Raw genomic sequence first — 13,221 nt, 5'->3', positions numbered from 1 at the left:
GGAAGGCCCCAAAAATATCCATGGTTCTCTTTACAAAACATACAAACACTGGGCACCGTCCTGATTGTTCTACAATATGGGTCAAACCTGTGACTCTGGCTTAGAATAATAGATTTTATCCTGCACCTAATGAGGCCCACCATGTACGAAGGGGCTACTCAGAGCCAAGCAGCCCATCTGAGGCTTTCCATTCAGCACTGCAAACCTTGGAAGTATTACGTCTCTTTTGTTCAAAAGTGACTCAAAGTGACTAAGTAACTTGCCCAAATTCACACAGGAGAAGGCAGAATGTGAAATCTGGACCTCCTGATTCCTTGGCCCTGATTCTTTCCATGACATTTGGATGGTTTTTGTTACTGTTCAGGTTCATCTGTTCTAGAGAAGCATCTTGGTCTTTGTCACCATCTGACCCTGTTGCTAGAAATCTGTCCATTTTCGGAGGAGGTCTGAAGTGTGGAAAAGTTTTAAAATTGGCATGCAGGCCTCTTCTGGTGCAGAGACTTCTGCACTAAGGAAATACAATCTAGTCCCAGCACAGGACAACCCGCCCACACCAGGCGAGGACACCTCTTCACAGTTTAGGGCCAGCAGGACTTCTGGCCATAAGAACAGTAAATTGAGAGTGGAAAATGTTTGCACTGGGGACTTCAACTCAGCATAGACTAGGTTTTACTTTCTAAGCTGGTACTGGGTATGTGATGTTCACTGTACTATTCTGTATACCTTTTGTATTTATTAAACTCATTATATATATTTAGCCTTTGTAAGGATTAGGCTGAATTAATGAAATTAGGTCTCCAGAAAGGTATTTTCATTGGCTGGGAAAAAAGGAAGAGAGAGAGAAAGTATTTCTACTCTGCAAAGTAGAAAAACAGCTCTCCAGTCCTATCTGATACTGTCTGCTTCTAAGCCTCTAGCTAACGCTCTGGCCAGAGGTCGTTGCTCTGAAAAGAAGGAAAAGTGAGGCCCTATCTCCTTACTCCTCCAAGAGCGACAGGCAGGCTGACTTGCAGCAGTGGCCCCCCCCCAGACCCTGCATTGCGGTGACAACCCTGGTGACTCCCAAGCATCTGAGGCCACCACAGAGCTCAAGTGGCCCCAAGCAGCAGCACTTGCCTCTCATCAGAACCCTGTTGTCTGAACCAAGGGTTCTGCTGGTGACTCCTTCTCCTACGTCTTCTATTCTGCAAGCTGTTTTTATGCATTTCTACTCCTGAAAGAGAAAAAGTCCACATACAAACATGTCAAGTCTGCATACAAACGCATGGCACGCGCATGCACGTTTTCCTGTTTGCTTCTCGACAGCTCCTTCATGCTGGGAGCTAGGCAAGGCAATGGCCCAACCTGGCTTCTCACCAGAGCCGCCACACCAAGCCTCGCCTGTAAGAGCTGCCTCCAGGCAGAGACAGCGATGAAGCACCACGCTTCGGGAGCCACTTCTCCAGCTGCGGTTCTTACCTCACAGCTGACACCTGGCCTGCCAACCTGCCGACCTCTGGTTCTTTTGGTCACTGTGTGAGGTGATGACAGGGTCTTGCAATTACTTTAGGTGGCGGTTGAGGCTGGCACGAGCATGCAGGTTATTCTTCTTTCTTTTCTTTACCAGATGACACCAGAGCATATAATTTTTCTTTCAATCCACACACATCCCTATTCACAGAGAACAGTTGACAGTGAACACTTTCTCCTACACAATTCCAGCACTGAGCAAGGAAAACTGTGAACACGGTTAAACAAGGGCCAGTGTGTAGGACTTCTCGACATGCTTTATAAAGGTTTTAGCTTCCTGTATGCAAGCTGTCAAAGGGACGGATGTGAACATGCATTTTTTTTTTTTTTTTGAAGAAGGAATGAGGTAAAAACACTTCTTACTGATATTGCCATAATTTTCAGGAGGCTTTTTCAAGTCTTATCTTGTGGAGCCTGAATCTGTCACTTAACTGCCAAGTTTCAACATTGGGGTCACATGAAGAGTTCTTAACAAGAGCAGACTGTGGTACCTGGCCCAGCTGCTGTGAGCTCCACGCCTTCCCAACACCTGATTTTCCCCCCAACTCACAGGAGAGAGTTGAGGCCATTTTACTGAATGTGCTTCTATTTATTTTTTACTGAATATACTTTAAAACCACATTCAAATCCCATAACAGAATCAGAAAAAAAAAAGTCTTTAGGGCTGAATGAAACCAAAGAACAGATTAGAAAACTATTTGCTTTTATTTCCCAGCTTCTCCATCGGAGTGCGGAATGCCTGCTCGCAGCAGAGCACGACAGGTCTGGACTGCTGGTCGGTGCTTACCCAAACATTCTGCGAATTCTGTAACGGAGTCCTCAGTGTGCTTGCTTCGGTCAGTCGGCCTCCCCCATGGGGCGGCTCCACAGCCCGGACTGCCGGCTCCTGATGCTCTCCAGTCCTGCGCCAGAAGGAGCAAGTGCTGCTGAAGCAGAGCGTGTAGCTGCGCTCAGGGGGGAGCCATGATAAAGGTCTTATTTTCATCCTCTGATGTCTTAAACTACTTTAATTATTCCTAGTCTGAGTCACTCCTGACAGCTCAGGCTGTCATCTCTGTCCTAACATCCCTTCCCACTTTCTTCCAGTCCTCCTTTCTTGCTAGCATAGCTCCCGACCGCACAGAGAACAGAGAGGCTGCCAGGTATGAACACTCCCAGCTTCTCTCCCCTCCCTCCCACAAACATCTGCCTTTAATATTTCCAAGGGGGTCTGCCCTCTTGTCTTGGAGAAACAGGTGTCCTTGCCTTTTCCTGGCAAACCCATCCCACCTCTCATTCCTTCTCAGACCCTGCAGACACTTGTTCAAGTGCAAACACTTGTTCAGACAATCGTTTAACCAATTTCCCCAGCCTTATCATTTGTATGATTCCAGCTCTGACCCAAAAGGAGGATATCCTGCGCACGTGGTCAGTGTGCACACATCCCACAGCTTGTTTCCCAGTCACTCCTCAACCCACTGCATCCCGCCTCCTTCCTTGCCTGTCTGCTAAAAGCCTCGTGACATATTTAACTAATGATCCCCCTGCCTGCCAAAGTCAGTGGTCTCTCTTTATTTAGCCCTTATTCCTAAATCAAGTGATGCCACCAAGCTTCATTCTTCCTTTGGCTTCTGGAATATCTTTCTCTTGGTTTTCCTCTTACTTGTCAAACTCATCCTTTTCTGGCTTCTCTTGGGTCACCTGCCCTTTTGTTCTGTCCTAGATCCTCTTCTTTTTATACTTATTCCGTCTCACCTGCCAACACAAGTTTATCTCCAACCCCTAGAATCTCTCCTGGGTATCGACTTCTACTGCCACCTCTTACTTCCACAGTGACAACAGACTTAGCACGTTCAGAGCCCATTTCTCCCTAGTTCCCTGTCTGCTCTTTTACCTGTCCATATTTCCCTCTTCTATAAATACCACTGCCGCCCTCACCCCTGTCCAATCGTATAGTAGCTTTATTCATTTTCCTAAGCAACCCATGTTCATAGCTCCTGGACACCACATGCATGGGTCTCCCTAAGGATCAATTACCTTAACCTTTATTTTAAAGAATAAAACTGTATTTACTAACTAGTTAAGTTACAAGCTAAGAGGCACTATGCAGAGGAAGGGAAATAGGCCCAGTGTTAAGAAAACTGGTAAGAGGGGCGCCTGGATGGCTCAGTGGGTTAAGCCGCTGCCTTCGGCTCAGGTCATGATCTCAGGGTCCTGGGATTGAGCCCCGCATCGGGCTCTCTGCTCAGCGGGGGGCCTGCTTCCCTCTCTCTCTCCCTGCCTGCCTGTCTACTTGTGATTTCTCTCTGTCAAATAAATAAATAAAATCTTTAAAAAAAAAAAAAAAGAAAACTGGTAAGAAAAAGAAGTCATACTGACCTAAGGATTACCAATAGCAACTCTATCAAAAGATAAAAATTCCTCTAAATTGCACATTCTGTACATACGACTGCAGTTTGCTTTAACTATGAGATAATGCAGGACTACAGTGAAGAACACATGTAACGGGAAGTCAAAGGCTTCAGGAGAGGAGGCAGGAGCATGGCACGTCTGCACCATTATCCTCCAGAGAGGGCGCAAAATCAAGGACATAGTAAACCATGAAATAAGTGGTGAGCACTGATTGTGGAACATTTCTAAACCACTAACTCACACAAGCACTGGGTCAGGTACTGTAGCACAAGGAGAGGCTGACAACATTAACTGATTTAATGAGCATGATCAAGCCAAAGTCATTTAAAAAAGTCATGATAAAGAGAAGTTGGCTGAACACAGAAAGGGTTACAGTGGGATGAAATGATATCTTTTCATACTTTCAAGAAGCCTATTTCAGGGGTGCAGAGAGTATCTTCCTCGAATGCAGCATAGTTCACTCTCAGTATCCACTGTATGCATTATGCTTGCCCTTATCACTCTGTACTAAACTGTGTACTCCCACCTCGTATTAGATGTAATGTGAATTTTCTAAGCTAAGATCTTGCCCTGTTCTTCCTGTTCCTAGCACCCGTGGCCTAGTTGGTTCTCAGTAAATGTTCCCTGAACTAAACAAAAAAACAAACCAAAACAACCCTGCAGCTGCTTTAAAATCCCAGGTAGGGGCACCTGGGTGGCTCAGTTGTTAAACGTCTACCTTTGGCTCAGGTCATGATCTCGGGATCCTGGGATCAATCCCTGCATCAGGCTCCCTGCTCCGAGGGAAGCCTGCTTCTCCCTCTCCCACTCCCCTGCTTGTGTTCCCTCTCTCTGTCAAATAAATAAATAAAACCTTTAATAAAATAAAATAAAATAAAATCCCAAATAGCCCCTTTCTGCTCTAGGCATTTTCATTTGCTATTCAACACAGATTTACAGAGGGCCCATTGGGCCCTAGGGAGCCCTAGGCAGAGATAAACTGTTGTCCCCATTCTCAAGACACTTGCCAATCACCAGGAACACAGACGTGAATGAACCAATTCCTACAGTGGCTCATGAGTGAAGACCCAGGTCTCTCCAGGTGTAGCAAAAGAGGAGAGTCATTCTTTGAGTGGAGGGGCTGGAGGAGAGACAGAGTTTGAATAGCAGCTGGAAGAGTGAGGGGCCTGGCAAGCAGTTCTGTGTGGCCAGAGCCTTAAGTACAAGGCGTTGGGGGATGAAGCTGGAAAGGCAGGCAGGGCCAGCCCATGAGGGCTCTGACAAGATCAGACATGCATGTTGGAAACTTTACAGGCAGCAGAGAAATTAAGCTAGAAGTTAAGGATCTCTGAAGTTAAGGAGATGAGGCTGCCCACTGTGGAAGTGAGGATCTTGAATTCAGAAAGAGTCAGGAGGTGAATTTCATGGGAGAGGTGGAGACAACAAAAGTGAAGAACCAGTACATGACTGACTGGTAGGGTCCTGACCTGGGAGACCAAGATTAAGGATGAAGAGCAATTGGGGGAGAGAAGAGAATCAGTCTCGTTTTGAACAAACCAATCTCAAGATGCCTGTAGAACACCAAGGCAGGCAACTGTAAACAAGCTCTGGGAATCCGGGGAGGAAACAGGATATAGATCTAGAAAGTCATCAAAACACACACACACACACACACACACACACAAGAAAGTCATCAACACATGGTGACAAAGACTCAGACAAATGTAGATCCAAAGCCAAATATATTAATGAGGCTTTGAATCCAGAATTGGAGAGGATTTTCCTGGATAGTAATAGGAAATCCAGTATGTGTCAGTTTTTAGATGAGTGTTTCTTATTTTTTTTAAAGTTTTTTTTTTTTTTTAAATAAAAGATTTTATTTATTTGACAGACGGAGATCACAAGTAGGCAGAGAGGCAGGCAGAGGGCGGGGGGGGGGGAGCAGGCTCCCTGCTGAGCAGAGAGTCCAACACGGGGCTCCATCCCAGGACCCTGGGATCATGACTAGATCAGTGTTTCTTAATGGGGACAGTTTGGCAATGTCTGGAGACATTTTTGTTTGTCATAACATGGGGGGTGTGTGAAGCTGGTGGTGGCTGCTATTGCCATTGAGTAAGAAGCCACTGATGTTAACCATCGTACAATACACAGGATAGTCCTGTAAAATGAATTAATCCAGCCCCAAATAGTGGTGAGGTGGATAAACTCTATTCTTTTAATTTTTATTTATTTTTTAACTTTTAAAAAATATTTTATTTATTTATTTGACACACTCAGAGAGAGCATAAGCAGGGGGAGTAGCAGGCAGAGGAGAGGGAGAAGCAGGCGCCCCACAGAGTGGGGGGAGCTTAATTCCAGGAACCTGAGCTGAAGGCAGTGCTTAACCCATGGAACTACCCAGGCGCCTGAGAAACTCTATTCTTGATAGAAGTGCTAACAATTTGCTGGATGATATGCTGAATCCCAGCTCCTTTGGAGCTGCTCTGCCAGGCAGGTATTAAGGGAGGTATTAAGTAAGATGTGCTGTGAAAGGCTGAGATTGGCTTTGCCTTTCAGAGAACCTTTTTAAGTACTTGAAGGACAAAGAAAAATAAGAGACCATTATTCTGAAAAGACATGTTAATCTCAAACAAATAAACATGATTTAACTTTTTGGAAAATGAATGGGTAATACTACTTATCAAGTAACTTAAAAATGTACAAGCCTTCTTTTGGGAATTGATGTTAAAAAAAGTAATCCAAAGGATTATAAAAATCACTACAACTTTCCAATCACTTTATGAGGCTAGTATCACCCTGTTACCAAAAGCAAAGACATCACAAGAAAACTATTTCTCAATATACCTATGACACAAACACACAAAGTGCTAGTAAACCAAATCCAGAAGCATATAAAAGGATTATACATGAGGAGCAAGCAGGATTTATCCCAGGAATATAAGGCTGATTCAACATAGGAAGATCAATGTAATACGGCACATGAATAGAATAAATGTAGGCGAAAACCCCATGTGCTTATCTCAATAGATACAGAAAAAGCACTGGGTAAAATCCAATGGCCTCTCATGATTAAAAATTAGGAATAGAAGGTAACTTTCTCAACTTGATAAAGGGCATCTACAAGAAACCCAAAGCTAACATCATACTTAATGATGAAAAAGTATAAGTATATCCCTCCCTCGCCTCCCCTGCACAAGGCCAGGAACAAGCCAAGGATATCTGTTCTCACCACTTCTGTTCAACATTGTACAAGCCAGAGGTGATTAGTCAAGAAAAAGAAATAAAAGACAAACAGAAAAAGAAAAAGTAAAACTATTTTTTTTTTTTAAACTACTTCTGTTTGTAGATGGCATGATCTTATATACGGAAAATCCTAAAGAATCCCCAGTATAACTATTAGAGTGATATGTGCGTTAAACAAAGTTGCAGGATATAATCTGAAAATGAAATTAAAGAAAAAAATTCTATTTTACAGTAACATCAAAAATAATAAATTACTCAGGAATACATATAATAAGGTAAATGGGTAACTTATAGATTGAAGCTATAAAATAAATTATAAAACATATGAGAGAAATTAAAGAGGACCTAAATAAATGAAAAACATGCTAGAAGACTTAAGATGTCCTCTAAATTGATCTACAGATTTAATGCAATCCTTACCAAAATTCTAATTCTCCTCCCCCATTCCAATTCTAACCGCTATTTTTCGAGAAATGGGCAAGCTGATCCTAAAATTCATATGGAAATGGCAAGGAGCCCAGGGGCCCAGAATAGTTAAAAAAAAAAAAGTCTTGGGAAAGAGCAAAGTTGGAGGACTCACACTTCCCAATTTCAAAACTTATTACAAAGCTACAGTAATCAAGACAACATGGTAGTGGCACAAGGACAGAAATACAGAGCACTGGAGTCGAACTGAGAGTCCTGAAATAAACCAACAATATCACTGGCCAACTGTTTTAAAAAATTTTACGTTAAGTGGGCTCTATACCAAATATGGGGCTTGAACTCGAATCCCTGAGATTAAGAGTCACATGCTCTACTGACTAAGCCAGCCAGGTGCCCCCCAGCTGATTTTTGAAAAAGGTGCCAAAACTGTTCAGTGGGGGAAAGAAGAATATTTTCAACTGCCAGGACAATTGGCTATCCACCTGCAAAAGAACGAATTTGGATCCCTACTTTACATCATACATAAAAATGGAACTCTAATGGATCTTGTATCTAAAACTATAATCTTAAAAAGAAGATTTATTGTAGAGAGAAAGAGCAACAGTGAGCACAAGCAGGAGGGATAGAGGGAGAGGAAGAGAGTATCTCAGAGACTCCACACTGAGTGCAGAGCTCCACATGGGGCTCGATCCCACAACCCTGAGATCACAACCCGAGCTGAAACCAAGAGCTGGACGCTTAACTGACTGTGCCACCCAGGAGCCCCTAAAACTATAAAACTCTTAGAAGAAAATAAAGATATAAATCATGATCACAGATTAAGTAATGGTTCCTTAGATAGGACACCTGAAGCACAAGAAAAAAATAAATTGGGACTTCATCAAAATTAAAAACTTGTGTGCATCAAAGGGCTCTAATAAAAAAGGGAAAAACAAAAACAAACAAAAAAAAGAAAGACAACTCACAAAATCAAAGAAAGTTATTTATATATGTTTTAAGGATTTATTTGAGAGAGAGACAGCATGTGTACAAGTCGGGGGAGAGGTGAGGGAGAAAAAGAATCTCCAGAAGACTCACTGCTGAGTGCAGAGCCCAACAAAGGGTTTGATCTTATGATACCAAGATTATGACCTGAGCCGAAATTAAGAGTCAGGCTCTTAACTGACTGAGCCACCCTGGCACCACAAGAAAAAAAATTTTTTTTTTTTTAAGATTTTATTATTTATTTGACAGAGAGAGAACACAAGCAGGCAGAGAGGCAGGGAGAGAGAGAGAGAGAGAGAGAGAGAGAGAGAGAGGAGGAAGCATGCTCCCCGCTGAGCAGAGAGCCCGATGTGGGGCTTGATCCCAGGACCCTGAGATCATGACCTGAGCCGAAGGCAGCGGCTTAACCCACTGAGCCACCCAAGCGCCCCAAGAAAATTATTTTTAAACCATGTATTTGATAAGGATTAAGTATCCAGACTACAGAAAAAATTTTAACCCAGTAATAATAATAAAACTTAAAGACATTTTTTCAAAGACCTACAAGTGGCCACTTAGAATGTACAAAGATGCTCAATGCCATTAGTCACTGAGCAGCTGCAAATCAAAACCACAATAAGATACTTCATACCTACTAGGGTGGCTACAATAAAAAAAAAAAAGCAGGTAACAACAATATTGGTAAGGATGTGGGGAAACTTCAACTTCTTGCTGGTGAAGGGAAAATGCTGCAGCCACTTTGGAAAACAGGATTATACAAAAGATCACGTATCACAAGAGGTTAAAATGACTGAGTATGTAATACTTTTTAAAGCCTTCATTTTAGGTCAGCACAAACTTCATATTTTCCCCCTATTTTTAGTAGCATTTCATTTTGAGGTTTAACATAGCAAGCCAGTATAAAGGTTTACAGTTCAGTCCAGCAGATCCCTTGACCCACAGTTTCACTTTCCCTGGGTTCAGTTATCCTCCTCCAGATGTATCCTCAGGAGATCAGTAAGAGCCTAATGCTGTGTCACGTCTACAGGTTGTCTCATCGCACAGGCATTTTATCATCTCACATTGTTGCAAAAAGGGTGAGGACAGTACAGTGATTTTGAGACGGACACATTCACATAACTTTTATCACAGTATATTGTTGTAATTGCCCTATTTTATTATCAGTTACTGTTGTTCATCTCTTACTGTGCCTAATTTATAAATAAAACTTTATCACAGGTATGTCTGTATAGGAAAAAAACCAGAAAATACACGTTTCAATACTATCCGTGATTTTAGGCATCCAGTGGGGGGTTCTGGAATGTGTCCCCCTGAAAAAGGGGTACCACTGTAATCCTGGATTCTGAGTCATTTTTAAAGTCATTTTAAGATGAAAATAGAAAAAAGTACAAGAAGGGGCGCCTGGGTGGCTCAGTGGGTTAAGCCGCTGCCTTCGGCTCAGGTCATGATCCCAGAGTCCTGGGATCGAGTCCCACATCGGGCTCTCTGCTTGGCGGGGAACCTGCTTCCTCTTCTCTCTCTCTGCCTGCCTCTCTGCCTACATGTAATCTCTCTCTGTCAAATAAATAAATGAAATCTTTAAAGAAAAAAGTACAAGAAAATTAATTTTCTTTCTAACATCTCAATCATCTGCTCGTTGACTCTTTTTTAGTAGACAGGTGGCTACCCGTCCTGTTGCAGAAACACACTTAGCTGACAGTGATCTCTGGAAAACTCTGACTTTGAATTTGTCCTTGTCAGTGAGCCCTCTTGCTTAACTACAGATCCCAACAGTTAAAACCAGAAATAGGAAGACTGCCTAACTCAAGCTCCTAACTGAAACCTATTGTTCTTATTTCTTATCATACTTTTTTGAGGCACTGATGAAGAGGCTTTGCAATGACCAGAACATTGTAACTGCCAGGCCAGAAAAGCCCCAAAAGCAACAGAATGCCTAGAAAGACCACATCCCACACATCCCCTCCCTGCCCATGAGCACATGATGCGCACATACCACCCGCCCCCCAGCCTGTGATCGAACACTGTCTGTTCTTTGGCTCACACCCCTCTGAACCTCTCCCTATAAAACTCCAGGTGTCCAACTTGCGGGCTGAGAGGTCAGTTAAGGCTTGAGTCTGCCACCTGAAATAAATTTCTCTCTTTTCCAAAGCCTGCGTCTTTTGAGACTGGCTTCTCTTGGGACAAGTTTATCCAAGTTTGTTCGGCAACAGTGTTGGCAAACCTAACCAGGAGTTGTGTTTTGCTTCGTCCAGCTCCCTTGGTATTCCTGGGGATGGAACACTTGGCCTTACGGTGCACGAAAGTTTTCCTGTCAGTTTCTGGAGTTACTGGCTGAGATTGATCATTGGGTATCATTTTTATATTATCTAAATGAGGTGGATAATCTGGTGGATACCTAGAGCTTCTGAAAAACCTATAAATTTTCCTTATCAATCTTTGGTGCATTTTGGTAGGCAAGTGTATACCTCTAATGCTGTGCTGTGAAATAGAATTTCAATAGTGATAAAACTGAAATACAGTATTGGTATCTTTTACTTTTTGCATTTCAGAACCGTCAACATCTTTCTCCTGATACAAGCTGGACAGCATCCACTGTAGCTGCCTGTAATTGGGTTCTGCCAGTGAAATAACATGCCCATCAGATGGGTTTGCAGACTTGCCCTTCCTAATTCAGTTTAGCTTCTCCATTCCTTGCTGTTATGGTGGCTGTGAAGTCATTCCGTTTCATTTTTACCTTGGTTGCAAAAGCTTTCAAAGGTTCACTTCCTTTGGCTCTAAGTCTGAACCTCCGCTTATGCATAATCCTGAAGTTTGGCAAATTCCTGTGTTTTTCAGGCCCTGCTTCAAATCTACAGTCTCTGTGAAGGCCCAGTTGTGCGATGTCACCTGGAAGTCGGCGTGGCCTGGAAGTTGGGCAGTTGTCCCCATGGGAACAGCCAAGATTTGGCACAGTTCTCCCAAAGGCTTGTGGTTAGAACATCCCACAGTTTTTTGAATAACTGGCCCTCCCTCTCCCCCAAGACACCTCCCCTGGTACCCTAGGTCAGGGGACTGTGGGGCAGCCTCCACCTGGGCCTCTGCTCAGCAGGTGCGATGGGAGCCTAATGGCCTTGGGCTCTCCTCCCTTCAGCCCAGGGCTGAAATTCAGGGTGGGAGGAGGCTCCATCTCTCCCACCCAAGACCTCAGGTTGGGAGGCCCTGTTAGCTGGGCCTCAACATCTGGGCTTGAGCCCAACAAAGCTCCTCTGAGTGGCCTGGGCCATAAGGTTTCTTTTTGGGGTGATGAAATGTTTTGGAATAAAATCGTGGTGACTGTCACATAGCCTTGTGAATACATTACAAACTCCACCAAACTCCACCCTTTAAAATGGTGGATATTACGGTGTGTGTATTATATCTCAAAAACAAAAAAAGATCTATTACGGCAGAACTATAATATTTAAAAGTGAGAACATGGGGCACCTGGGTGGCCCAATGGGTTAAAGCCTCTGCCTTCAGCTCAGGTCATGGTCTCAGGGGTCCTGGGATCTAGCTGAGCCCCACACCAGACTCTCTGCTCCACGGGGAGCCTGCGGCCCCTCCCCCCACTTGTGATCTTGCTGTCAAATAAATAAACAAAATCTTAAAAAAAAAAAAAAAGTGAGAACATCCTAAAAATTCAACAGGGTAATTCCGATTACAGAGACCAGTGGATTGTATTATGGAAAATGCCAACGCTGAATGATCTGTAAAGCCGAATACAAAATGCCTCTACATGGAGCTTCCCATATCCACCTTGAGTTGGTTTTTCTATTTTAACAAATGAGGAAACTGAGGCTTCCAAGACTCAGTATCCTACCCAGCAGGACACACAGAGTGGTGGAAAAGGAATTTCACCCCTGCTGGTCAGGCCCCATGGGGGGTGGGGGGTTGTTTACCCACAGACCACCACCTCCACTGTAATATCCATTGTTATTTAAAACCAGACTTTGAGGTTTGGGAATTTTCATTTGTTTCCTTCCTCCTTGCTGTTCCAGCCACAAGGCAAGGCCAGCAGACTACCCCATGCCCACTGCGGGGGGTGGGGGTGGTATCAGGGTTTCCGAGGTCAGCGGGGGCGGGGCGCGACGAGGCTTCCAGGACTCTCAGCGCCCGAGGACGGAAAGGGGCCTTCTCGCTAAGGCACACCTCGGTGTGGAGGTCAACCCGAACGCCTGGGTTCAAACCGGGGCTCTGCCACGGACCAGTTCAGCAGTTACCTGGGCAAGCGAAACCTCACCCGGCCTCTTCCGGCGTCTGACAGAGGTACTCCTCCCCCCTCCCTCACGGGGCTGCTGGCGGGGGGAACCGAGTTAAGGCTCGTAAAGCAGTGAGCACGGCGCGGGGCACTCAGCACGCGCCCAGGGTGCGTTAGCAGTTCCGGGAAACGGCCACCAAGGGTCCGCCGTCCAGCCAGAGGCAGGTGTCGGGTGCCACCTTCTGCAACAGGGCTTAAAAAAAACCACACTCTTTCGGGTCCGACACAGAGCGGCGACACTCGGGGTCCCCCCACGTTCCACCGTTCACGGCCGCACAACCGACCCGACAGGACGAGCCCGGCTGCCCACGCCCACGCAGCCGGCGCACCCGCAGCTCGCCCGCCCAGCCCCCCACCCACGCCGCGGTCAGGCCGGCGTTCCACGTGCTTCGCCGCTCCCCGCCCCTTTTTCG

At 44.7% G+C, this 13,221-nt stretch overlaps 1 protein-coding gene and 1 pseudogene across 2 annotated transcripts in view; both read right to left on the bottom strand.

Annotated features, from left to right (window-relative positions):
- Positions 1 to 13,221, bottom strand: part of DCAF4 (DDB1 and CUL4 associated factor 4) — a 29,891-nt gene that overhangs the window by 16,465 nt on the left and 205 nt on the right. Inside the window, exons 2-4 of one of the 2 annotated variants that reach the window (XM_044232184.1) lie at positions 2,297 to 2,435; positions 1,459 to 1,650; positions 1,117 to 1,213 (exon numbers count right to left, since the gene is read on the bottom strand). In XM_044232184.1, the coding sequence (XP_044088119.1) occupies positions 1,117 to 1,205 (89 nt within the window). In that variant the 5' untranslated portion in view covers positions 1,206 to 1,213; positions 1,459 to 1,650; positions 2,297 to 2,435. The remainder of the gene's footprint in view (positions 1 to 1,116; positions 1,214 to 1,458; positions 1,651 to 2,296; positions 2,436 to 13,221) is intronic. The other variant, XM_044232183.1, reaches the window with a different exon arrangement.
- Positions 2,204 to 11,501, bottom strand: LOC122894108 (annotated as a pseudogene).

The sequence above is a fragment of the Neovison vison genome, chromosome 13 (genome assembly GCF_020171115.1).
Source record: "Neovison vison isolate M4711 chromosome 13, ASM_NN_V1, whole genome shotgun sequence".
NCBI lineage: Eukaryota > Metazoa > Chordata > Mammalia > Carnivora > Mustelidae > Neogale > Neogale vison.
This window is presented reverse-complemented; position numbering and strand designations above follow the sequence as displayed.